At 36.9% G+C, this 25,741-nt stretch overlaps 1 protein-coding gene across 1 annotated transcript; it reads right to left on the bottom strand.

Annotated features, from left to right (window-relative positions):
* Nucleotides 1-3,007: 3,007 nt before the first annotated feature.
* EXOC1L (exocyst complex component 1 like) lies at nt 3,008-20,709 on the bottom strand (the record flags this gene model as incomplete). Its single annotated transcript, XM_081304678.1, has 3 exons — nt 3,008-3,274; nt 8,538-8,668; nt 20,589-20,709. The coding sequence occupies 3 exons, from the start codon at nt 20,707-20,709 to the stop codon at nt 3,008-3,010; spliced, it is 519 nt and encodes a 172-aa protein (XP_081160804.1).
* Between the last annotated feature and the right edge of the window lie 5,032 nt (nt 20,710-25,741).

Genomic DNA, 25,741 nt, shown 5'->3' with positions numbered 1-25,741 from the left:
ATCTGAATTTTTTTCATCGTGGGCAAGGTTGAGCATCTCTTCATATGTTTAAGTGTCATTTGCAAATCTTTTTCTGTGAACAGTCTGTTCACATGTTTTGCCAATTGGAATGTTGGTCTTTTTTTACCCCTCAAATTTAGAAACTCACTACATATGAGGGATATTAGCATATTTTTGTATAAGTTGCGATTTTTTTCTAGTTTTCAATTTGTTATTTGGCTCGAGCTATAGTTTTTTCCATACATATTTTATGTAAGTTTCTTAACTTTTTAGTTAAGTTAATCATATTTTTCCTTCATTTCTGGATTTTGAGTGATCACTAAGAAAGTTTTCCCTATTTTCAGTTTATAAAAAATTCATGCAAACTTTATTCCTATAAACTTAAGGTAGTCTTTCTTCCTTTTTAACAGCTTTATTGAGATATAAGTCACATTCCATACAATTTACCCATTTAAAGCTCCAAGGTTTTTGGCTTATTACATTACTTTTTAAAAGTTGTAAATTTTAAATTTGCATTTTTAACCATTTTAAATTGTACAATTTGGTGGCATTAATACATTCCTTCACCATGTTGTTTAGCATCACTATTTCTAAAACTTTTTCATCAACCCAAACAGAAACTCTATAACCATTAAGGAACTCCTCCTTCCTTTCTCCTCCAAGTCTCTAGTAACTTCTGACCTATTCTGTCTCTGAATTGGCCTATTCCAGAAATTTCCTGTAAATGGAATTATACAATTTTTGTTTTTTTATTTAACTTAGCATATATAATGTTTTCAGAATTTATCCATGTTTTAGCATGCATCAAAACTTCATTCCTTTTTGAAGTTTAATGATATTCCATTGTATAGTTATTCTACATTTTGTTTATTCACTCATCTACTAATGGACACATGCTATTTTAATCTTTTGCTATTGTGAATAATGCTGCAAATAGTTCAGAAAGCCAGCCTACTATGAATATTACTGTACAAATATCTATTATATATTTCTGCTTTGATTTCCTGTGGGTCTTTTGAATTTCTTTGAATACCTCAGAATGAATTGCTTTTGGACATTTGGTAACTCTGTTTAGTTTATTTTTGTGGTGTCAGGGATTGAACCAAGGACCTTAGGCATAAGGCAAGCAATCTACCAGCTGAGCTATATCCCCAGCCCTCTGTTTAGTTTTTTTATGGAACCATTTGCATGGATTCAGCTTGACCCCACCGCAGCCATCTTGAGTCATAACCGCCATGACAACTCATGAGTAACCCTGGTAGGTTTTCCCTGTATAGTATAAGTAAATGAGACCATTAGAGTGGTATGTACAATGCTACGATTGGACCCTGACTGGATCCTGGCTCTGTCAACATCAGGAATGTAGCTAAAATCTTTGATAAGATTTATCTTAAGATAAACCATGTACATTCCAGCTTGGATGAGTCCACTTTGTTCTGACCATTATTTACACCCCTCCTTCTGACCCAAACTGTGGGAATCCAACTGGTTTCTCTGCCACCTAGGACTGTCAGTGTGTCCTTAGTAAATTGCAATCTGTGAAATCCTGGATCTTTCTGCCTCTTTTATTTGGTCTCATGACACCAAGGGGCCAGTTTCATATACCGTGCTGGGCTGTTCTAGAACACTGCCAAATTCTTTTTTTTAGTGGCTGCATCATTTTACATTTTCAGCAGCAATAGAAGAGGGTTTCAATTCATCCATGTCCTTGCTAATGCTTGTTATTTTCCATTTTTGTTTTTTTTAATTAAAAACAGCCATCCTCATAGGTATGAAGTGATATTTCTCTTGACATTTATGGCTTTGATTTGCACTTCCCTATTGACTAATGAGCACCTTTTTGTGCATATTGGCCATTTATATATCTTCTTTGCAGAAAGCTCTGTTTAAGTCCTTTGCCCATTTTAAAATTGGGTTGATTTTTTTTTTTTTGGTTACTGAGTTATAGGAGTTCTTTATGTATTTCTTTATATCTATATGTAGTTCTTTATATCTTTCCTGAAAGATGATATGAAAACATAATCTCTCATTCTGTAGGTTGTTTTTTGCTTTTTGGATAAAGTCATTCAGTGTAAAAGGATTTTATTTTTGATGAAGACCAATGTATCTATTTTTCTTTTGTTTCTCATTCTTTTAATATTATAAGAATTCACTGCCAAACCAAAGTCCTTAAGATTTACCCCTGTGTTTTCTTCTAAGAATTTTATATTTTCAGTTTTTATGTTTAGGTCATTTGTCCATTTTGAGTTATCTTTTGTATATGGTATAAGGTAGATGTCCTACTTCATTCTTTTGTCTGTGTATATTCAGTTTTCCCAGCATAATCTGTTAAAGAGATTATTCTTTTCCCTTTAAATGGACTTGGCACCCATGTAAAAAATTAGTTGACCATATACATATGGATTTCTTTTTGAATTGGTTTTATTCTAGTGGACTCTGTGTCTATCATTATGCAAGCACCACACTATTTTGATTACAATAGCTTTGTATTGAGTTTTGAAATCAAAAGTGTGAGTCCTCCAACTTTGTCCTTCTTTTTCAAGATTCTTTTGCTATTTGGAATCCCTTGCAATTCCATGTGAATTTTGAAGATTGACCTTCCATTTCTGTAATAAAGGGTGTTGGAATTTTGTTAGGAATAGCATTAAGTCTGCAAATTGCTTTGGATAGTATTGCATCTTGAAAATCTTGTCTTCTTATCCATAGACATAAATGTCTTTCCTCAGATCCAGGTCTTTTAAAAGTACTTCTCAATTTTCTTTAGCAGAATACTAATTTAATCAAAGCCATGCAACTTCCTTCCAAAGTTACCACGAAATACATTGCCCCAAACTCCCAAATGTTGAGAGATGGCATTAAAGCACATTTCACTGAAATCCACAAAGCATCCCTTTATTTTCATATAAATAATAGCCACTGATGGAGGGAAAAATAAAATTTTGACGATCAGCATTTACTTGAGGAACCATTTTTGTAAGACACTGATGAAGGAATATGGAATACATCTTCAAAGTGGCAGGGGGCACAGAGATAAGCACACCAAATTAAAAGCATAAAAGCATATTCTCATGAGAACCAAGCAATCCTTGTTGTTGGAGGACCAAATGGAATCATCATTAATGTAAGTAGAATCAAAGTTCACAATCTGTAAGTCCTTCTTGAGGTATGCATGATTCAGCTTATTTACAGTTCGAGCAAAGGAATATTTAGAAGCACAACTATATGCTTCCAAACTGTACACTTTCTTGAAGTGCAGATCAAAAAATGGATTGTCCTAGAAGAGAAAGACAGTAATGACTTAGTTCGTAGCCATGAAAGTAGTTTCCTGGATTCTCTCATATTCTCCTGGATATGTCTATTGAAAGTGACAGTATCAAATATATTTCTAAAATCTACAAATAAGCGTTCCAAAACTACCTGCTTCAAATGTAATTCCTTCTAAAAAATAAACAAGAAAGATTATTTTTGAAACATCTATGTCTTGTCAATTATACACATGAAAAGAATGTCATAGAATGTGTAATTATCACATCTTCTCTGTGTAGTAAATTTGAGAAGATGGGATGGATAGAATAAACCCCCTTACAGACTTTTGGGGATGGAGGTAGAGAAAAGCATTTTTCTCTGGTGTCTTTACTAGGAGTTTGGTCCTCTGTGATATTTAAAAGGTAAGTGGGGGAAATGCAGGATGGCTAATTAGCATTTGACATAGTACAGATGGCCAATTTGATGACTTTGCAGTTGACAGCAAGGAGTAATCTTTGACAATAATAGCAGGGACCATTAAGTCATTTGACAAACTGCTAGAATGCCTCTTAGTGGATGGCTCTAGGTTCTTGCAATATGTCTAGTAGAAATGCTTCAAAAAAGAGTAGACATTAAACCTAATCTGGGTCTTACGTATTGAAATAATGATAATTGAGCCTGGAGTAGTGGTGCACACCTAGAATCCCAGGCAACTTGGGAGACTAAGGCAGGAGGAACTCAAGTTCAAAGACAGCCTCAGCAATTTAGCAAGACTCTGTCTCAAAAAGAGATTGGGAGGAGGGGGGAGAGAATAATAATAATTGCTATTGTTATTAGTAGTAGTGACAACAGTGCCTTGCTGGTGACACAGCTCAGTGGTCAAGTACTTCTGCAGCATATGTGGAGCCCTAGATTCAAGTCCTAGCACTACACACACAAAACTATATCATGCATTTATAAAGTGTACAAAGTGTATTTCTGTTTAGAAAATATTTTCACAATTCTCCCTCATTCCCAACTCTCCTTGAGGGCAAAGGTTTTGCGTTCTTTGTGTTCCTCGTGCTCATCCATGGCAATTATTGTTGTCTCAACAAATGTGTGTTGAACCGATCTGAAGTGCTTCTATGTAAGAGGAAAAATGAAAGTAAACATTGCTTAAATGACAAAGAGGCAGAGAGGGACCAAACCACACAAGAGTGTAAATTCACTAGCAAGTAGCTTTTAAGCATTATATACAAATAACAACGTATTTTCAAACAGGAAAACTCTTGCAGAAGGCCAGAAAAAGAACATGGGTTTTGAAACTAGAGGACCATTTTGACTCTCTGATGTAACCATGGGCAAACTACTATCTGATCTCTTACTTTTCCATTTTAGTTAGGGTTGCCCTACAGTTTGAGATTAATCATATAAAATGCCTAGTATGGAGCTTAATAAATGATCATTCCCCAATCATCTGTCCCCAAAGATTGTGATACTGGTGTTAATACTGCTTTGCTTTGTACCATTATTTTTTTAAAACAGCACTTTAAAAGGAAGAAATAAGGGTGTTGTGATTTCAAAGGTAGTGCTCCCTTAGCCATACCTTGAATTTTTTTTCTAGCTGTCATACATTGAAAGACAATTCTGCAGAGACTGTCAAAAGGAAATCCCCATCCCACCACCAGATAGTAATCATGTTCCTTAGATAGTTTTCTCTTCCATTTGCTTCTTGTCATGTAGAAAATAGCCTTCATGTTTTTGAGATGAGGATTAATCTTTGCTTTAGCTTAATAATTGAAAGGACAAGCGTGCATGCACATAGAATACAAGTCCCTTCCTTTCTTCATCTCCCCCCTTTCTTTCTTTGATAGAATTCTAGAGCTAAGAGGGGATCTCATAGATTATTTAGTAATCCCTTATTTATAGATGAGATGATAGTTTCCAGAGAGGTGAAGCACAGGCCACACCTAGAGTTAAGTGGCAGAGTCAGGACAAGAACCAACACCCCAGCTGCCCAGGCCCAGCTTTGACTTCATTATTTTGTCTCCTGTTGGATCAGTCAGTTTCTAAATCTAAATCATTTGATTTATGCTTTATAAACTGTCTTCAATTTCAATTCCATTCCATTTTACACCTGATAATTTTCTGGCTTAAAATTACTCTATTGACAATTGTATCATTGCCATTGAGAAAAATGTAGTAAACACTCCTTGAGAGAGAGAGAGAGAGAGAGAGAGAGAGAGAGAGAGAGAGAGAGAGAGATGATTTTCCTATATTCCCAGAACATTCAGGATATATATATATATTTACATCATTGTAGAAAATAAATGTTTTTTTAAAAAAACTCTTCTTAGGATATTATAGTTTTCTTTTGACAGGACTGATAAAAATATCCCAGGCACTGGCCAAATTTGGAGACATTATGACACCACTAACATTTGAGAACATGAGAAACAAAGAAAAGAAAAAAAGAAAAATGGGCCAATAATTGGGTGAGGGTGGTTAATTTCTGAACTATGGATTGGTGAAACTGACCTAGATTTCTGTTAAAATTTGGTACAGTATAGAAATCTGGCAAGTACAGAAAAGTATAAAAAAGAAAATAAAAATTGTAAAATTTTTAACCTTGTTATACGGGGCTGTTTCATATATACATGCACATATACACATATACACATATACACATGTAACTACATGTATTTTCTAGCATTAAAATTTAAGATTTAAGCCAGGCATTATGGTGCACACCTGTAATCCGAGTGGCTCAGGTCAAAGTCAGCCTCAGTAAAAGCAAGGCGCTAAGCAACTCACCGAGACTGTAAATAAAATACAAAAAAAAAAAAAAAAAAAGGCTGGAGATGTGGTTCAGTAGTTGAGTGCCCCTGAGTTCAAACACCAGTACTAAAAAAAAAAAAAAGAAAAAGAAAAAGAAAAAAAGAAAAAATTAAGATTTAGATTTCTATAATATGATAAAATAAATATGCAGAATTGACACTATTTTAGGAAAGCTTTGTTTTCAGTTGATTTTTTAAAAAACTTATTAAATAGTGAATAATTATGTTCTGAGGTATTCTTCTAGAAACCTGTTTTGTGATGGCTACATGCTATTCCATCTATGGATATGCAGCAATAGGTTTAATTGCCTAACATCTAGGTAAAATATATTGTCAGAAAAATATTATTTGACTGGATACAGTAGTACACGTCTGTAATCCCAGTGACTTGGGAGGGCTAAAGTAGGAGAATTGCAAGTTCGAGGCCAGTCTCAGCAACTTATTGAGGCCTTAAGAAATTTAGTGAGCCCCTGTCTCAAAATAAAAAATTAAAAGTGCTGAGGGTATGCCTCAGTGGTAAAGCACCTCTGGGTTCAACCCTCAGTACCAAAATATATATATATATATATATATATATATATATATATATATATATATATATATGTAATTAGGAAACAAAGCAATGAAATCCAGCGCTTTCACCAAGGAGTCCTGCCAAACACAGCAAGCTTGAAAAATAGGATTTCTAGGTGTTAGTCAAGGTAATAGCAGAAGGCATAGATAGACATCGAGATTAGATCATTAAGCAGAGTTTATGGCTGTTACTGTATCCTCTGAGCTTAGCAGGACCTTCTGTGCTATAAATTCTGATAGAGGACTGAACAAAGAAATTAATAAATATATGAATTTGTGGAGGTTGAACAACCAATCTAAAGAAGGCAAATTAACAGATTTCTGAGTAAAGTCTAGCTCTACCACTTAATAGCTATGTTACCTTGAGGAAATCTATTAGTTGTTTTTTTTTTTTTTTTTTTTTTTTTTGGTGAGGGGTACCAGGGATTGAACTCAGGGGCACTCAACCACTGAACCACATCCTCAACCATTTTTTGTATTTTATTTAGAGACAGGGTCTCACTGCATTGCTTAGGGCCTCACTTTTGCTGAAGCTGGCTGATATTTAAAAATCAAGATATTAAAAGGTTTGGTAGGTTGGAACAACAGGCCAAACTAAGAATATGATATTTATTAGGATTAACAATAAATGAGCAGGGCACAGGGGCCTATGCCTATAATCCCAGTGGTTTGGGAGGCTGAGGCAGGAGGATCTTGAGTTCAAAGCCAGCCTTAGCAACAGTAAAGCATTAAGCAACTCAGTGAGACACTGATTCTAGATATATATACATTTAGAAATAATATAAATGATATAAATACACACACCCCCATATATATATATATATATATATATATATATATATATATATATATATATATATATATAAAAATAGGGCTGGGGATGTGGCTCAGAGGTTGAGTGCCCCTGAGTTCAATTCCTGGTACCTGCTCCCCAAAGGAAAAAACCAACAATAAATGAATTTTGCACACATGGTGGTGCACACCTGTATTTCTAGCAACTCAAGAGGCTGAGGCAGAAGGGTTGCAACTTACAATGTGCAAGGCCCTGGGTTCAAACTTCATACCAAAAAAAAAAAAAAAAAAGAAAGAAAGAAAGAGAAAAAATGAGTTTTATTGAGTACCTGATATCTATCAGGTAGAAGGCTATGACCTGGTCTCAAACTTTAGAAGGGGCTTTCCATTCAAAGGGGAGTTAGAGTAATACAATAACTGCAGTTTGTAGGGTTATGGCCTCAACATATTTACATCCACAATGAATGGGTGCACCGGGTGGGGAGTCATGAGTAGGACTTCACCTAATGGGAAATCTGGAAATGGGGTAAGAGCTGGGGGGGATTGGGCATTGTAAACTTCAGGAGTCAGTACTTAGTTAGGCATTGTGGGCATATAAAGTTCAGGAACAGGATGAATTCTCCCTCTCCAGAAGACTCTAGAAACAGACTGGGAAAATGACTAGTTAAGTGGACAAGAGGGGAGAATCTTTCTTGTCTTTCAACTCTAAGATTCTAGGATTTCCAAGCACTATGATCCTTCTGCAGGATGAAGGCGGCTTGCTGACAGAGGGAAGGAGTCCTTAAAACCTGCAGAAGAAATTGGAGAAAGTGATGGTGGAAACGTAATATGTTTGGGAAAATGGCATTCAGAGTTTTAGGCCTGACTGACTGGTTTACTCTGTTAAGAGGACCTTGGGAAAGATGCTTTTAAATTTAATAGACAAAACTCAAATTTAAACTCATAAAAGCAAAACAAAAAAGTAGATCACAGGAAATTAATCCATACCACTTAAGAACAATATGTCATTTTAACACTTAGTACATGACAAGAATATATGATGTAGGATATTGAGCATAAAGATCACCAGCATATTAATCTCACATCTCCCTTATGAAACATAATACTTACAGTGTCTGCTTCTTTTCCATCAATCATCTGCAGATCATTCAAAGACCACTTTTTTGTTACTTCATATTTTTCATCTAAACCTATTCTGTAGTGTTTCACCATGATTATTTTCACTTCTTCATTTTTGGTCACTGTAGGACAGAAAAATTCTTAGTTTTAGAAGACTATAAATTATTCAAGTCACACTTTTCAGGATTATATATACACTTTTTATATAATGATCTTGAACCCACATTATAGTTTTGGCCCAAATTTGAGACCTGATGTAGTTGAACCTTCATGAATATGCCCCCCCCCTCAATTTGCTCCACATGTTAAATTTATTTTTGCAGCAATTGTGGTTCTATACTGCCACAATAGTGTTTGTCAGATAGAACCCTGAGCTATGTGCTTTGAGCTCTTTGTGGTAGAGAATGGGATTCAACGTGGGGCAGGAAATAAGAGGCCTAGCATTACAATACAGTCAGTGCCAAAGTGTTTACCAGAACACATTATAATTTAAATTCATGACAGTATAAGCAAGTGAGGTAAGAAGAGCAAACAGTTCTGCTCACATAGCAACACAGGACAGTACTTCGGGAACTGGGACAATTTCTTCTAAATTTGCTGTGTGAAATCACGACCACCACTGTCCTGTTTGATGTTGTTGGAGATTTTTAATCCTCTCAAGTATGCCTCTTAAATTCTAGTGTTCTAAATGATGCCTCCAGCACAGAAGATTCTAGTACTATGCTTTGAAAATTCAAGGAAATCTTTGCTTATTTTATGTGAACAAAATGAGGGAAATAATTTTCTCATCTTAAAATCGTTTCTTTGGTTTCACATAAACACACCAGAATAATCAACATTTGATTATAGAGTTTCTGCTTTGAAAATTACCAGTGAGATAATCAAGGAGGATTTCCTTACGAGTACTTGCTATTTGCTTAATAGATTATAGATGCTAAAGGGGAGACAAGTAAGAGCCTGCCCTCTAGTAACTTATGGTCTTGTTCAGGAAACAGGGCTAACATACATATATTATAAAGAGGTGACATATAGGGATCAACTGTCTAAAACTTTCTTTCAAGGTAGCTAATGTCACCTAGAGAGCTGCACAAGCTGGTTCTGTCTTCTAAGAATGAGAATTTGTTTGGGGGAAGACTCTCTTTTGATTCTGCTATGGTTTAAATGGGTCCCCAAAGTTCTTGTGTTGGAAACTTAATCTCAGTGCAACACTAGTCTGGCCTGAGACGCAGGAGGCTGGTCTGGACCTCAAAGGCTCCAGAAATGGGGTTGGGGAAGGGAGTAATTCTCCTCTGAAAGTACAGGTGATACTGAAATCAAGATGACCATTGGATCTCAGAGTTAACAACAGGACTGGAGAAGAGATTCTGAGCAATTTGACAAATCTAAATGAGGGCAAGGTGACAGGCGGCCAGTGCAAGCTCATACTGCAATACCAAGCCAGTAGGTCTCCTTCTTCTATGAGCTAGAGACTCATAAAATGATACCCTGTTAAAAGAGTATTTTTATGGTGGCCGTGATGCACAGGATGCATTAAAGAAGAAAAGAAAGAGGAACCAGAGAGCCCTGGAAGAGGCAATGTGGCTCAGTGGGTTATGGCACCAGATGTTCTGGAGTCAAACTGGTAACACCAATACGGTGTGGCTCAGTCACTTAATCTCTGGAGAGGATAAGCCTCATTTTCTTCTGCCATAAGGCAGACGTGAGAGTGATATAAACTTTATCTACTCAAGATTAAAGTGGATAAAGTATGTAAAGGACTTAGGATAGTGTCTGACTCATGGTGATTGCTGAAGTGTTTTGCTTGTTTTGCAGGGTGTGGTGATAGCCTACGCAGGGGATGAAGGTAGGGGAAACAAGCGGCAAATCTGAGTAATGTTTAAAATGAGGCACTTCAGCACTTGGTGGAAAGCAGACACTGGATGCAAGCCCAAATAGCAAAGCATGGAGGGTGAGCTGGCTGGGTGGAATAATGAGTTGTTTTTTTTGTGTGTGTGTGTGTGTTTGTGTGTGTGTGTGTGTTTGTGTGTGTGTGTGTGTGTTTGTGTGTATGCCAGGGATTGAACTGAGCCATATCCCTAGTCCTTTTTTTTTTTTTTTTTTGTGGGGGGATGTACCAGGGATTGAACTCAGGGGCACTTGACCACTGAGCCACATCTCCTGCCCTATTTTATTTAGAGACAGGGTCTCACTGAGTTGCTTAGCACCTCACTTTTACCGAGGCTGGCTTTGAACTTGTGATCCTTCTTCTCAGCCTCCCAAGCTGCTAGGATTACAGGCGTGTGCCATCGTGCCCAGCTCCCCAGTCCTTTTTATTTTTTGTTTTGAGACAGGCTCTCCCTGAGTTGTTTAGCACTAAATTGCTGAGGTTGGTTTCAAATATGCCATCCTCCTGTCTCAGCCTTCTGAGCTGCTGGGATTATAGGCATGCACCACCACACCCAGCTTAATGAGTTTTGTTTTTGTCATACACATAAGGTATTCACAAATTAATTCAGGAGAGAATGAGATGGGAGTTTTGTAGTTTAGGAATGGAAATAGAGACTGGAGGGTTTTGAGTGTGGAGAGGTTTCCAAGACCAGGTGTATAAGAAAAGAGCAGAGGAAAGGGATAAGAGAAAGTGGAGAAGAAAGAGATGTCAGCAAAGGGTCTGAGAAGAGGCCTCAGAAAAGACAGATCAGAGAGTGCAATGCCATGGAAATCAGAGGATGATCTTTTTCAGAGGTTTGGAGACAATCCTGCAAAATCACTTTGTTAGGTAAGGTGGAGTTCAGCCCTGGCACTGAATCTGACTTGGGAAGGTCATTGATTAGCACCATGAAGGCAGTTTCTCTATAATGGCAAGAGCAGAAGATGGTTTGCAGAGGATTCCTTTGTGTGCTACTGTATACAGATTGAGTACACATTCTGAGCCAGTTCCTGGGTTAGGTAAGATTACACAAGGTAATAAACATGGAGGCTAAAGGCTATGACTTAGACATATTCCAAGAGTTCAGAAGAAGACATATGGTGCATTTCAGGGTCAAGGGAGAAATTGAGGGGCATGTCTAGAGAGGACTTCAAGATTTTAATCCAGGATCAATGAATGACTCAAGAGTCTGAAGTCCCCCTGTAGCTGTGAGGTGCTAAGCAACTCAGTGAGAGCCTGTCTTTAAATAAAATTGTGTAGAAGTTGGTGACCTTCTGCCATCTATACCACTCTAGCCCTAAAAATGTCTATCTGTACAGTTCTAGATATCAGCTTTGCAAAGAGGAAAGGAGGGGAAGAACTGCCATCAGGCTGGTGCGTTGTAATGGAGGCAACCTCGGTGAGGACAAGATCTTAGTAGCTTGTCACAATTGCTAAGCACAGGATCTTGGAGGAGGTTCCTTCAATCAGAAGACAGTTGTGTCTTCCCGACAGAAGCTGTACCTCAGAATCAGAGGATTATATTCTTGTTCAGCTAGATGTCTCACTAAGCTACTTTAGAGGGTGAGAGAGAATGGGGGTGGAGATATAAGGAGAAATACTTGGACACTATATGAAAATGTAACTTTCAGGGAGCAAATTCCACTGCCTCATCTTCAAGTTATGATAACCAAATGATCAAAGATAAAGGCATTCATTCAATTCATTAAGTTGATATTTATTTGAGTGCCCTTTTTTGTACTAAGCATGGTGTTAGAAATTGGGATTTGTATATAAATAGGGATTTATGTATATAGATGACTCTATGACCAGTGTGATTCTGCAATATGTACAATCAGAAAAATGAGAAATTATACCCCAATGATTCAAATGTATGAATTGCCAAGATCATTGTAATGTCATGTGTAGCTAATAAAAAAAATTAATTCCCCAAATTAATTCTCACTGAGACTGCAGGGGATGGGGGCTTCAGAAAGAAAACCGATGCTGACGGTGCTATGAATGAGTCAGGACACAGAGGGACATCATCGTCTGACTGGTCATCAGGAGGAGCGTCCTGAGGGAGGTCATCTGAGCTGCAAAGGTAGGAGTTAGTAGAATGAGGAAAAGAGTAAAGGGGCTCTGAGAAGCACAGGCACAAAGGCATGAAGCGCTTGACATTTTTGAGTCATTATAAGTATTTGCTGCTGTTGGCAGCAGCTGTGAGCGTGGCCAAGTGGAAGGAGGCAAGTTAAGCATGAGTTAGTCCTGGAAGGATCTGGAATGCCAAGCCATGGGATTTAGATGTTATTCTGAAAGCTGTGGTAGGTGGCGAGGAAGTGTTATTGAGGGATTTTAAGTGAATGGACAGGCAGGGATTTAAATTTTAGAAAATTCTTTTGGAAGGGCTGGGAATGTGGCTCTGTGGTTAGGCCCCTCTGGGCACACACAAAAAAAAAAAAAAAGAAAGAAAGAAGTTAAGAAAGAAAGAAAGAAAGAAAGAAAGAAAGAAAGAAAGAAAGAAAGAAAGAAAGAAAGGAGAGAGGGAGGGAGGGAGGGAGGGAGGAAGGAAAGAAAGAAAGAAAGAAAGAAAGAAAGAAAGAAAGAAAGAAAGAAAGAAAGAAAGAAAGAAAGAAAGAAAGAAAGGAAGAAAGAAAGAAAGAAAGAAAGAAAATTCTTTTGGAACATTCCACAAAGGATGGGTTAGAGGTTGAGAACAGAGAAAGGAGATGCTAAGCAGTTAGAATCTACCAGTTATTGAGTTTGCTTACATTAATGGTCACTGCCCTACCAACACAAAGCTAAGAAAATAAAAGAACATGCTTTAAAGATTAAACTTTTGATAAAAAGAAGCAGCACAGAGAGACTACCGCCTCCTTAATTTGACAAAATGACTTCCTTTAGAACTAAGGAGGCTCCAAGAATTCTCTGTAGCCATAAGCCAAAGAAGTCTGCTCAGGCTGGAGTTGACCCAATCCCTAAATTCCGTACTTGAGCTCTGCTGCCAGCTCAAATTAAATGGCCATCACCACATTAAGGCACTGGCAAAGTGGAAACTTAGCACATCGTCTTAAAACAGAAATGTGTTTACACAGTAAAAACGATAGAGTGTCGGTTTCACTAACATCAGAGCCTCTGTTGGAGAATTATGGCTTAGGGAATGATATCTGCAGATGCAGGGAACTTCAGAATTAGACTGCTCCACTTCTAATATTTTAGTCTGCATTTCCAGAATTATGATCTTAACTCCATAACAATCTTTTTTTACCTTAAATTTAAAAATGAACTTTGTCATTGATAAATACCTCTATTATCATGACAAAATGATGGATATATTCATGAGTCAGTATTGGCAAATCGATCCAACATGATTTGGCAGAATAGAGGAAAAATAGTAGCAAATAAGTAATTTGCATAGGAATGCTTTAAATAAGTAAGATCCTTTTATTTTCTAATCCTAGGTTTATATAATTGTTTTCATTATTTAAATTAAGTAATAGGAAAAAATTACCACCAGATATTGAAAAAGAGAAGCCTTTAGTGACATGTCACAAGGCACTGATGATGCCTTGGGGTTGTTGAGTAGGCAGTCATTAATGCCACCTAAAAAGTAATTTTCAAATAACATTTTTCTAGAAATATTTTTATAAAATCAATTTTGGGGCTATACTGGGTATCTTTAAAATATTAAAATGACTGACAGTAAGCAAGTTAGGACATGAGTTATTGATGTACTCTCAGAAATAGGAGAGAGAATGGAAGAGAAAGAAAGTGCTTTTTGTGGGAGCAGAAGAAAAGAAATAAAGAGGGCCGTCTGCTAAGGCTCAGGCAAGATTTGTTTAATGAGCTCCAAGCTAGAACAGTCTCAGAGCACCTTCTAAAAGCAACAGAAGAGAGTGGTTGAGCACAAGTGACCTGAATTTAAAGTTCTCATTTGTCACTTGCTAGTTGATGATTTTGGGCAAATTATTTAGTAACTGTAAGCCTCAACTTTATTGTCCACAAGAAGTGGCAGATAAGCCACATCGATGTTCAGAGCAGCACAATTCACAATAGCTAGACTCTGGAACCAACCCAGATGCCCTTCAATAGATGAATGAACCAAAAAAATGTGGCATTTATACACCATGGAATATTACGCAACACTAAAAAATGACAAAATCATGGAATTTGCAGGGAAATGTATGGCACTAGAGCAGATTATGCTTAGTGAAGCTAGCCAATCCCTAAAAAACAAATACCAAATGTCTTCTTTGATATAATGAGAGCAACTATGTACAGAGCAGGGAGGAAGAGCAGGAAGAAAAGATTAACATTAAACAGAGACATGAGATGGGAGGGAAAGGGAGAGAAAAGGGAAATTGCATGGAAATGAAGGGAGACCCTCATTGCTATACAAAATTACATATAAGAGGTTGTGAGGGGAATGGGAAAATAAACAAGGAGAGAAATGAATTACAGTAGATGGGGTAGAGAGAGAAGATGTGAGGGAAGGGGAGGGGGGATAGTAGGGGATAGGAAAGGTAGCAGAATACAACAGTTACTAATAGGGCATTATGTAAAATTGTGGATGTGTAACTGACGTGATTCTGCAATCTGCATTTGGGGTAAAAATTGGGAGTTCGTAACCCACTTCAATCTAATGTATGAAATATGATATGTCAAGAGCTTTGTAATGTTGTGAACAACCAATAAAAAAAATAAAAAAATAAAAAAAAGAAGTGGCAGATAAGATAATGCATGGGGAGTACTTAGCATAGTCTGGCGTGTGTGTTAAGAAACACAGTCATCTTTCTGGTTAGAAGCAGTGTCACAAAGTGGAAAGAACTTGGGTTTTAAAATTAATTCCTGTGACCGTGGGCTAGTTACTTTACTTCTTATGATGATGGTTTCTCATCTGCAAAACAGAAATTTAACCGCATACAGTTGTCATGAATATGAAAACCAATAATGTATAGAAATGGAATTAGACAGACTTGTGCCTAACAGTCTGGCTGAGGTTTTTTTTTTTTTTTTTTTTTTTTTTTTTTTTTTTATACTGGGGATTGAACCCAGGGCACTCAACCACTGAGCCACATCCTAAGTCCTCCTGACTTAGCTTCCTGAGCTGCTGGGATTACAGGAATGCGCCACCACGTTTGGCTATGCCTGACACTCTGTAGGTATAATTTACAACTATTTATTTTATCCCCTAATAAATAAGGCCATGCTAATAATGAAAAAGTTTTAATATTTTTTCCCTTAAAAGCTCTGCTATAAAGTTTCTGTTCACCCTACAATTGATGTGACTTGGACTTTAGAATAGGTAGAGCATATTGATTTCCACATTTAAATTCCCAAAGTAGAAAATTACCAAAGGGAAAATCTGTCTCAAGAGTGACTAACTGATGATGTTATTGTAAGTCTTTGATTTTATAGATAATAATAGTATTCCACTTCTAGTATCCAAGTCACCAACCCTTTCAGGTGTAAAAGCTAAGTCATAATAAATACAAGGTAACAAGAGATCCCAAAGGCAACATTTCTGTGTTGTACTCTCCACTTATAATTACTCTGATTTGGAGAGTCAGAATACAGAATATTTTATTTACATTTCTCCATAGAGATATTTCGTGATGGTCAATGAATGTGCGATGTACTTTGCTTGTGTGAGGGAGTGTCTTGGGGGGGGGGGAACTTCAGCAAAAATAATGAAGCATTTTTCTACCTTTAGATACAGAGCAAGATATACCTTTTATTTTAAGGTATAAAATTGACTTTGATATTCAAGATTTGTTCCTCATCTCATAATCTTGATGAAAACTAAGTTTTGTGGTTTTATGATATTTGTATTTTATTTTTAGTAAAGTGTACTTTTCATCAATCAATCCCATATTTCTTCTTTTCCTAATTTGTTAGAATAGAGTATAAGTGCAATCAAATTAGAATTTCTCCAAGTGCTCGCTCTCTTTTCGAGAACAGAGCGCAATATATATGTTGTAAAACCAAGTGAATTCATATTTGAAAGGAAATATAGGTTGTGAATGGGAAGATATATCAAAACAGCCTTAAGTAAATCTGCAACTTGAAAAATAAAAAAAATGCACTCTCCTCTGCTCTGTTGTCAGAATATGTGCATAGCTGTTTGGATATAATTTGACCCACACAGTTGTTATTCTACCACTATTATAGCATCTTTTGTTTGTTTCTATGATGTCCGAGGGATTGGACCCAAGACCTTGCACAGGCAAGCACTCTACCACTGAGCCACACCCCCAGCAAAATAACATCTTTAAGTGTCTGAAAACTTTTCAAAATGTCATCCTATATTTTCATTCTTAAAAACACTACAATAATTTGTTCTCAATTTAGTGCTGGAAAGATTAAACTACTATCTCCCCAGATAACACTATCATCATGAAATGAAAAATTTAAAAAGTAATTTAATTTTGTGATTTGTTTATAAGATTTTGGGAATTCACAAATTTAGCAACAGTGGTTCCAAATGAAGCCTCAAAAATCACTTTTAGCAACCCCCTTTGTTTGTCTTCATATTCTTAATTCTCTTTTGTAAATGATTTGACAAATTGTTAGGTTCTTTGATTCACAGAGGAAAAAAGTTCTGCTTTGATATCAAAAATTAATATATGTAGAAAAATTACATATAATATTTTCATAATTCTAGCAAATGTCCTTAATTTCAAATTAATATCTATATATGGAAATTGTTTTCTAAAGACATGAGAATACCTTAAAATAGTCTATGTCTTAATAGGCATATAATTTAAAACATAGTATACAGTATACTCCATTAATTTTATATCAAATGAACATATTTATATACCTTTACTATATATTTTATTCTAACTACAAATGCATATTTATAATATAGACCTACATACACATATTTTAGCATGTATTTTTACAGTAAATATATATATAAACATTTTAATTTATTGTTGATGAATTTTAAAATTTTATTTATTTATTGGTATGTGGTGCTGAGAAGCGAACCCAGTGCCTCATACATACTAGACAAGCACTCTACCATTGAGTCACAACCCCAGCCCACACAGTAAATATATTTTTTCTGTACATTTTAAAAAGTGTAATGCTATCTTTTTTAAAAACCCACCTTTCCCATTCCCCTCACAACCTCTTATATGTAATTTTGTATAGCAATGAGGGAATGGGAAAATAAACAAGGAGAGAAATGAACTACAGTAGATGGGGCAGAGAGAGAAGTTGGGAGGGGAGGGGAGGGGGATAGTAGGGGATAGGAAAGGTAGCAGAATACAACAGTTACTAATAGGGCATTATGTAAAATTGTGGATGTGTAACCGACGTGATTCTGCAATCTGCATTTGGGGTAAAATTGGGGGTTCATAACCCACTTCAATCTAATGTATGAAATATGATATGTCAAGAGCTTTGTAATGTTGTGAACAACCAATAAAAAATTTAAAAAAAAACCCACCTTTCATTTATTGGAATATAGTTTGTCGTTATTTTTTTCCTAGTAAGGACTTTATAGGGGAGCACTTCATGCAAACATAGGCATTTTAATTTCCATTTCAGAGGTGTTAACACTGATACCAGAGATGTTAACATTGATGCTATCTTGTCCCAAGTTCATAGCTGATAGGCAGACAAAGCAGGGCCAGATTTTACAACTAGATTGACCTGATTCCAAGCATTCCAAGGGATGTGTTAACCATGCCCTGCTACCTCCCAGTTTTGGCTAAGGTTTCAATATGCCATTTCAAGTCTGTTGGAGTGTCCTGAACCCATTTGTACTCTCCTCATTGCTCTCAGGACTTGTCCCTTCCTAGTGCCTGCACCTAACAGACCTCCTACCCCTTTCATGAGATGCTGGTTTTGCCCGCCAATGATGATGGTGTTGGAGGACTGGGAAGATAATCCCAGGGAGAAAAGGACATGTAAACTCTGAGGTGGAGGGAACTGAGGACCCAAGACATCCTCAATGTGTATTCCAGCACATTGGGGGAAATTGGATTAATGACATCTGCATTTTATATTGGTCAGGTAATCATCAAGATTTAACAGTAAATGACAATACTCTGGTTGTGAGACTCCCGCAGAAGGACAGACTCCAGTCAGATAAGTAGAAAGTTTTGCCAAGTTTCAATTTTTTTTTTTCTCTTTGGCACTGGGGACTGAAGCCAGAGTCTTGGGCATGCTCTACCACTAGGCTTCACCTCCTGCCAAATATATTTCTTTAATTTGAAAAATGCATTATATGATTTGATTACTCTGGACCTGTGAGCCTTGCAAATTTAGAACTGTTAGATTATAGGGTGTGCAAGGAAATCAGAACTATGTGACTTCTCCTTGAAGGGGAAGAGCCCTCCAAGGATAGTAACCTGTCTCAACAATTTTGATTCAGCTTGTTTGATTCCCATCGATGGAAATTTTCTGAGTAAAACATAGCCAATGATAAGATGGTCGAGCATTATTTAAATTACTATCCTGCCAAAATGGGTTTGTAATGGTCATAAAAATGTGCTATATTGGGGGGAAATGCTCACAAATTGATGGATGTGATATAGAGGAGAAAAGTTAGTAAAAAGTTAGTGAACTTTTATCTGAAGTATCATAAAATTGTCTTCTTTCTCATCCCCTCCTTTTGCACCAGGAATTGAACCCAGGGGCTGTTAACCACTGAGCCACATCCCCACCCAGGTTTTTTTTTTCTTTTTTAATAGGGACTCGATAAGTTGCTTAGGGTCTCCATAAATTGCCGAGGCTGGCTTTGAACTTGTGATCCTCCTGCCTCAGCTTCCTGAGCCGTTGATATTATAGGCATTCACCACTGTGCCTGGATTTCCTCTTCATTTTTGAGAGGACCTTGTTTTTTCTCTTATATATGACAGAATCGTTGAATCAATTCCAAACATTTAATTCAAGGAGATGTTTCATGAGACAGTGATTTGGTGGTTAGGATACAACATGGATTCTTACTTAAATTGTTTGATTGACCTTCCCCCATAATTTACATTCTTTGTTTTTCCCGAGCTGATTACGTTTTTTCTATTTGTTGATATGCCCAGTTCCCACACTTTATATGTATAGCAAAAGAGGCTAAGGTGTTCAATAAATATTACTCTTCTTAATACTGGGCAAATATGACTGTATTTATTAGAAATTATTATATTTTTAAAATTCAAGCACTTAACTTAGAGATATTGTACTTCCCTTACAGTACTCCCTCTTGTTACCTTTGGAAAGGCCTTCTAAGCCAATTATCAGGAAAAGAATGATAACAAGTTCTCTGAAAATAGGGGTGCACTTTAAAAAGGAAAGTCCACAATGAACACCAAGTTTCTTTTCTCCTAAGCTTCTGAAAAGTATTCAAAGGCACAGACTAGGATATTAAATTCAATAGTGGCACAGACATTTCTATCTAAATTCAACACAAAAAAGTCACAGGTTTCAGCAAACTATAATTAAGTGAAAAAGCCTATTCATGACAATTTTCATAAATTTTAAAATGCTTGTTTTACTTAAATCCTTCAGAGAACATTCCCTTATCCTTAAAGTTCCATCTTCATGAGCTAGTTTCTACCATTAAAGGATTGTTTTTCATATAAGAGGAATATTTTTTAAAGGCTCATTTCTGTCTTCAAAACAGAAAATCTAAATCCCAGAAAATCTAAACAAATGAATGGAACAAAAAAATAAATAAAATAATAATAATAATAAAAAACTAAGGTTTTGTTTCTTTCCTAGGATGAAAAGAAAATTCCAGTCATCTAAAATGGTTGAAAATAGAGATGTATAACTCAATTCTTCAATGTATTTAAAAGTATACAGAGAACTCCCTGTTGAAGTTTTAAAAATGAACTCTTACACAATAATGAGCTCTTACATGCCATGAGAGTGAACTAAAAGATTAGAGACAAGATAATCAAATCAGAAGTACATATTCAGTTTCATTTCTGAACAAATAATCAAAAGATTATGATATCATTTTTCTTTCTTTCATTTTAGCACTTTAAGCAAAATTCAATGGAATCCCAATTCTCAAACTAGGCATAGTTAAACTCTATCACAAGAGGCACACATGTGCTGTATAAGAAACACAGACAAACCCCCCTACCACCCAAACATCTTTAGATGACCTGCTTTTTGAAATGAGAACGATAAGAGTAGATTACCTGACACACAGAGGTAGTACCTGTCCTGCACCGAGAACTCAATTTCAATAAACTCATATAGATTCTGTGAGAGTGGCTTAAACAGTTTCTTCTCCAAGTCCTCCTTCACCAATGATGACATTTCCTCCAGCTCCCCTTGGCCTGATATTTTGGTTCACACTCAGGCTTGCTCTCCTTTTGCTCCTTGCTGTCTCGTCAGTCTTTGCAATCCTCCCAGTTTACCCGCCTTTAACTTCTCATTTGCAGCCAGAACCCAGGCTCCAGAGAGTACCGTGGGGTCAGTCCCTCACTGCGGTATCTGCCCAGTGGCAGCAGCGGCTGCAGCAGCTAAAATACAGCAGTGGCACTAGCCCCACCGCCAGCCTTGAGCATCCAGCCTCAAGCAGGCTGCTCTCGGGAGCTCTCCTGTGGCTCGCTGATGGGGAATGTATTTATGAACGCCGAGCCATATCCACAGATCTACTTGTGAGGTCCCCTGGTTATTCCAATCTAAGTACCCTTTCCCCTTTCACAGCAGCACTCGGCAGAGAAAAGACCACCACTGCAGCTGGATGCCATCATATAAATCAGCTGTCTGGCTCTATTGATTGGGATCATCTTCCATTAAGAACTTTGTTCTCATCCGCCAAGGAAAAGGCATCCCTTCTCCTTCTCGGCATTTTCAACAAGTTTCTTTCCCCACCTGCAATGTGTTCAGACCTTTGCTTCCAATGCTCTAAAGATTATGGATCTAAATTGTCATTTTTTTTTATTTTTCAAAATTATTTTTTAAATGGACATTTAAATGGGATCATTTTAATACTATTTATTCCTTCACTCACAGATGAAAATATATTAGGTACTTTTTTTATTTTTTTTTAATTTTTTTTTTAATTTTTTTTTATTGATTATTTATCGCATTACATAGTTCATGATATATCATCTTTCATACATTAGACTCAAATTGTGCTTTGAACTCCCATTTTCACCCCAAATACAGATTGCAGAATCACATCTGTTACATATTCGCATTTTTACATAATGCCATATTAGTGACTGTTGTATTCTGCTACCTTTCCTATCCCCTACTATCCCCCCTCCCCTCCCCTCCCCTCCCATCTTCCCTCTCTACCTCCCCTGCTGTTGTTCAATTCTCTCCCTTTTTTTTTTCCCTCCCCCTTGCCCCTCATAACCTCTTATAATTTTATGTATCCTTGAAGGTCTCCTACCATATTAGGTACTTACTAAGGGAAAGCATTCTGTTTGTTTCTTGGGAAGTTTCTATCCTCAAAGAGCTTAGGGTCTAATAGAGATAAGTACACCATATAATTAACCCAGATGTGTAAAAGAGATACATGGCACCAAACAGAAGGGAAAACAGACTAGGAAATGTACCTTTTCCTGGAAAGAACAGAAGAAGTACTATGGGAAAGTCTGGAGCTGGGAGAGTGAGAGAAGAGCATAGAGGTGGAGAAGGAGGGGCATATTGAAATGGAAGGAGCATTGTGAGCTGCATCAGTAAGCATAGGGTGGCTGAAGGTGTCCTCTCCAAAATTCCATTGCTGCCAATGTGGTAGTATTAAGAGGCAGGGCCTTTAAGAGGTGAGCCGGTCATGAGGACTTCTCCCTTAGGAATGGGATAAAGGCTGACAGGCTTCCCACAGCCTTCCTCTGGCTTGCCCTTCTGCCTTCTGCCATGTGGTGACACAGCATTCCTACCTTCTGAAGGATGCAGCCCTCACTGGACAATCCAGCCTCAAGCCATCTCTATCTTGGACTCCTAGCTTTTTGGCATCCTTTGAATTATGCAGTCTGTGGTATTTTGTTAAAGTAGCACAAATGGACTGAGGCAGGGTGTTGAGGGAAGACAGAAAATTGTCCTATTTTCCTGAGTTGTAGGGTGTGTGTATTTAAAAGATTAAAGAAAGATTGGGACCAGATCATGGAAATGCTTCTACAACAAGTTAATCCTTTAGACTGTATTCTACAGAAGCAGAGATCCAATGAAGATTTAGGGGCATTTGTCTAGCCATTCTTTTAACAAACATTTATCAAGAGTTGATTATGTGCTAGGCTCTGTTCTAAGAACTGGGGATATGACAATGAAAAAAATGGGCCAATTTCCTGCTCTGAGAAGTTCCTTGGGATAGGTGGAAAATAAGGACTAACCCAAGCAGCAGTACATTCAGAGTGTACAAGGCTACAAGTCACAGAATACATGACATAAAGATATAAATAATCTCATGTAATAAAGTCTGCACGTAGACTCCCAAGGTGAGCGTAAGGCTGCTAGAAGACAGTCCCAAGTGCTTTCCATTCTACTCTCCTCAGATGCTGGCTTTCCCTTCCCATACCACCTCAGGCAGCTGTGGTTCAGCTCCAAAGATAGGAAAAAAAGGGGGGGGGAAGTAGCTATTTTGATTTTTCTTTTGTTCCAGAGGCAAAATACTTCTCAGAAACCTGCCAGCAGACCTCCCTTTGCATCTCAGTGGCTGTAACTGGGTCACATGATGACCACTAGTAAGGTAAGTATTTGTCATCTTTGGTTGCTTTCAGGGGAAGTGGGATTTTCTAACAAGCAAGAAGGGGTTGGGTGTGACTGTGAGCAGGCAACTGATAACTTCTTCCATGGTTGCTCTAAAGAAAGATTAATGACATGCTCCTAGCTAGGTTGAACTGCAGGGTCCTGGGGGAGATATTTGCTTTCATAGGCCTGTTTCCTCATCTATAGAATAATGTAAAGTAACCTCTTTGCTTACTTTAATATCCTTCTATTCTCTCTGTGATTCTGAGAGTATATAAAAACAATTTGGGGGCTGGGGGTGTGGCTCAGGGGAAGAGTATGTGCCTAGCATGAGAGAGGCCTTGGGTTTGATCATTAGCATTGCAAATAAACAAATAAACACTGACCGTCTGTCCCCCCTACAATTTGGGTAAGAGGAGCAGAAGAAATAGTGAGGGACAGTTTTGTTTGTTTGTTTTGATACCAGGGATTGAACTCAGGAGTACTCCACCACTGAGCCACATCCCCAGCCCTATTTTGTATTTTATTTAGAGATAAGGTCTCACTGAGTTGCTTAGTGCCTTGCCATTGCTGAGGTTGACTTTGAACTCGTGATTCTCCTGTCTCAGCCTCTGGAGCTGCTGGGATTACAGGTTTGTGCCACTGCACCTGGGCAGTTTTTTAATCTCACAATATAGCCAAGATATGTGGTCTGCAGTACCTGGCATATATTGGATACTCTTGTATTCATTCAGTCATTAATTTATTTGTACATATTAACCAATGAACAAATAAATAAATAAATAAATCATGTAATGTTTTTTTTTTTAATTCTTTGCTTTGATGGTTTTACAGTGATATATCCTCATAGAGGAAGTGTACAGTGAGGGTATATGTCTTACCCGATATTTATCCTGTGTCAATAGCCATTTTTTTTCCTGGTACCAGGGGTTGAATGAAGAGGTGCTTTACCACTGAAATACATCCCATTTTTTTTTTAAATTTCATTTTGAGACAGGGTCTTGGTAAGTTGCCCATGTTGACCTGGAACCTGACATCCTTCTGCCTTAGCTTCTTGAGTTGCTGGGATTCAGACATGTGTCATGGCTCTTGGCCAATATCCATTTTTTCTTCTTACCATGAAGACCTAGTCTTCAGTTGTGAGAGTTTCAAGTGGATTTCTGGAGAAATTACCACAACTCTCCCTCCATGTCCTTAAAAAAATTGCAAATTTGTATTTCATACAGTCTTAAGTAATGTTGAAATTAGAAGCTTGGAAATTGTCCTTGTGACTTTATAATTCCAAAATGAAATGTTTACTGTTAACTAAAGTGTTTTTAGAAACTATCTGCCATTGTGTTGAATATTCTTATGGCATTGATTTGTGTTGACAGTCATAAAGAAAAAGTCAAAAAGTCATGTTAAAATGCGAATGTGTAAGGTTATAAGTAATTGTATAAGAACAATCTACCAAAACATTATCTAAGTTAAAGAATTCAAAGAATTGGCCTTAAAAAACTGCAATTGACAATTCATTAAAAATAGAAATAAGGAAAAAATTTAGAGATCTTAATTTCACTGTGTAGTAATTCAGGCAAATAAAATACTAAGACCTTGGAAACTGACATCACAAAAGAGGTTGTAGAAAAATAAAAAATAGACCCCCCAAAGCATACATTGATGCTAACAATATTTAATAGAGCTACTAAAACAATTATTTCCTCTTAACCAAAGATTATCCAATTAGTAAATTTGTTTTCTGAAATGATATAGAATTATCAATTAGGGATAAGGAGGACACTTTTGAAAAATGGCATTTTTTGGGGAAAGACCTATTTTTAAAAATCTATAAATTTAACCCAATCAATAAGTGGGCTAAGGAAGTGAACAGACATTTCACAGAAGAAGAAATACAATCCATCCACAAATTTATGAAAACCTGTTCAACATCTCTAGCAATTAGAGAAATGCAAATTAAAACTATGCTGAGATTCCATCTCACTCCAGTCAGAATGGCAATTATCAAGAATACAAGCAACAATAAATGTTGGCGAGGATGTGGAGAAAAAGGTACATTCATACCTGGTGGGACTACAAATTAGTGCCACCACTCTAGAAAGCAGTATGGAAATTTCTCAGAAAACTTGGAATAAAAACTTCTACCATTTGACTCAGTTATTCTACTCCTAGGTTAATAGCCAAAGACTTAAAATCAGCATACAACAGTGATACAGCCACATCAATATTTATAACAGCTCAATTCACAATAGCTAAACTATGGAAGCAAACTAGGTGCCCTTCAACAGATGAATGGATAAAGAAATTGTGTATGTATATATATATATATATATATATATATATATATATATATATATACATACATACACACACACACACACACACACACACAATAGAATAATACTCTTCCTTAAAGAAGAATGAAATTATGGCATTTGCCTGTAAATGGATGGAACTGAAGAATATCATGTTAAGCAAAATAAGCCAATTTTAGAGAACCAAAGGCTGAATGTTTTCTCTGATATATAGATGCTAATTCACAATAAGGGGGGCACTAGGGAAGAATAGAGGTACTTTGGATTAGACAGAGAGGAGTGAGGGAAGGGGAGAGGGTATGATGGTAGGAATGAAAGTAGATGAATTGAACTATTAC

This window comes from Spermophilus citellus (genome assembly GCF_964194105.1).
Source record: "Spermophilus citellus genome assembly, chromosome: 8".
Taxonomy (NCBI): domain Eukaryota; kingdom Metazoa; phylum Chordata; class Mammalia; order Rodentia; family Sciuridae; genus Spermophilus; species Spermophilus citellus.
Note: the sequence above shows the minus strand (reverse complement) of the source record. Positions and strands in the feature narration are given on the sequence as shown.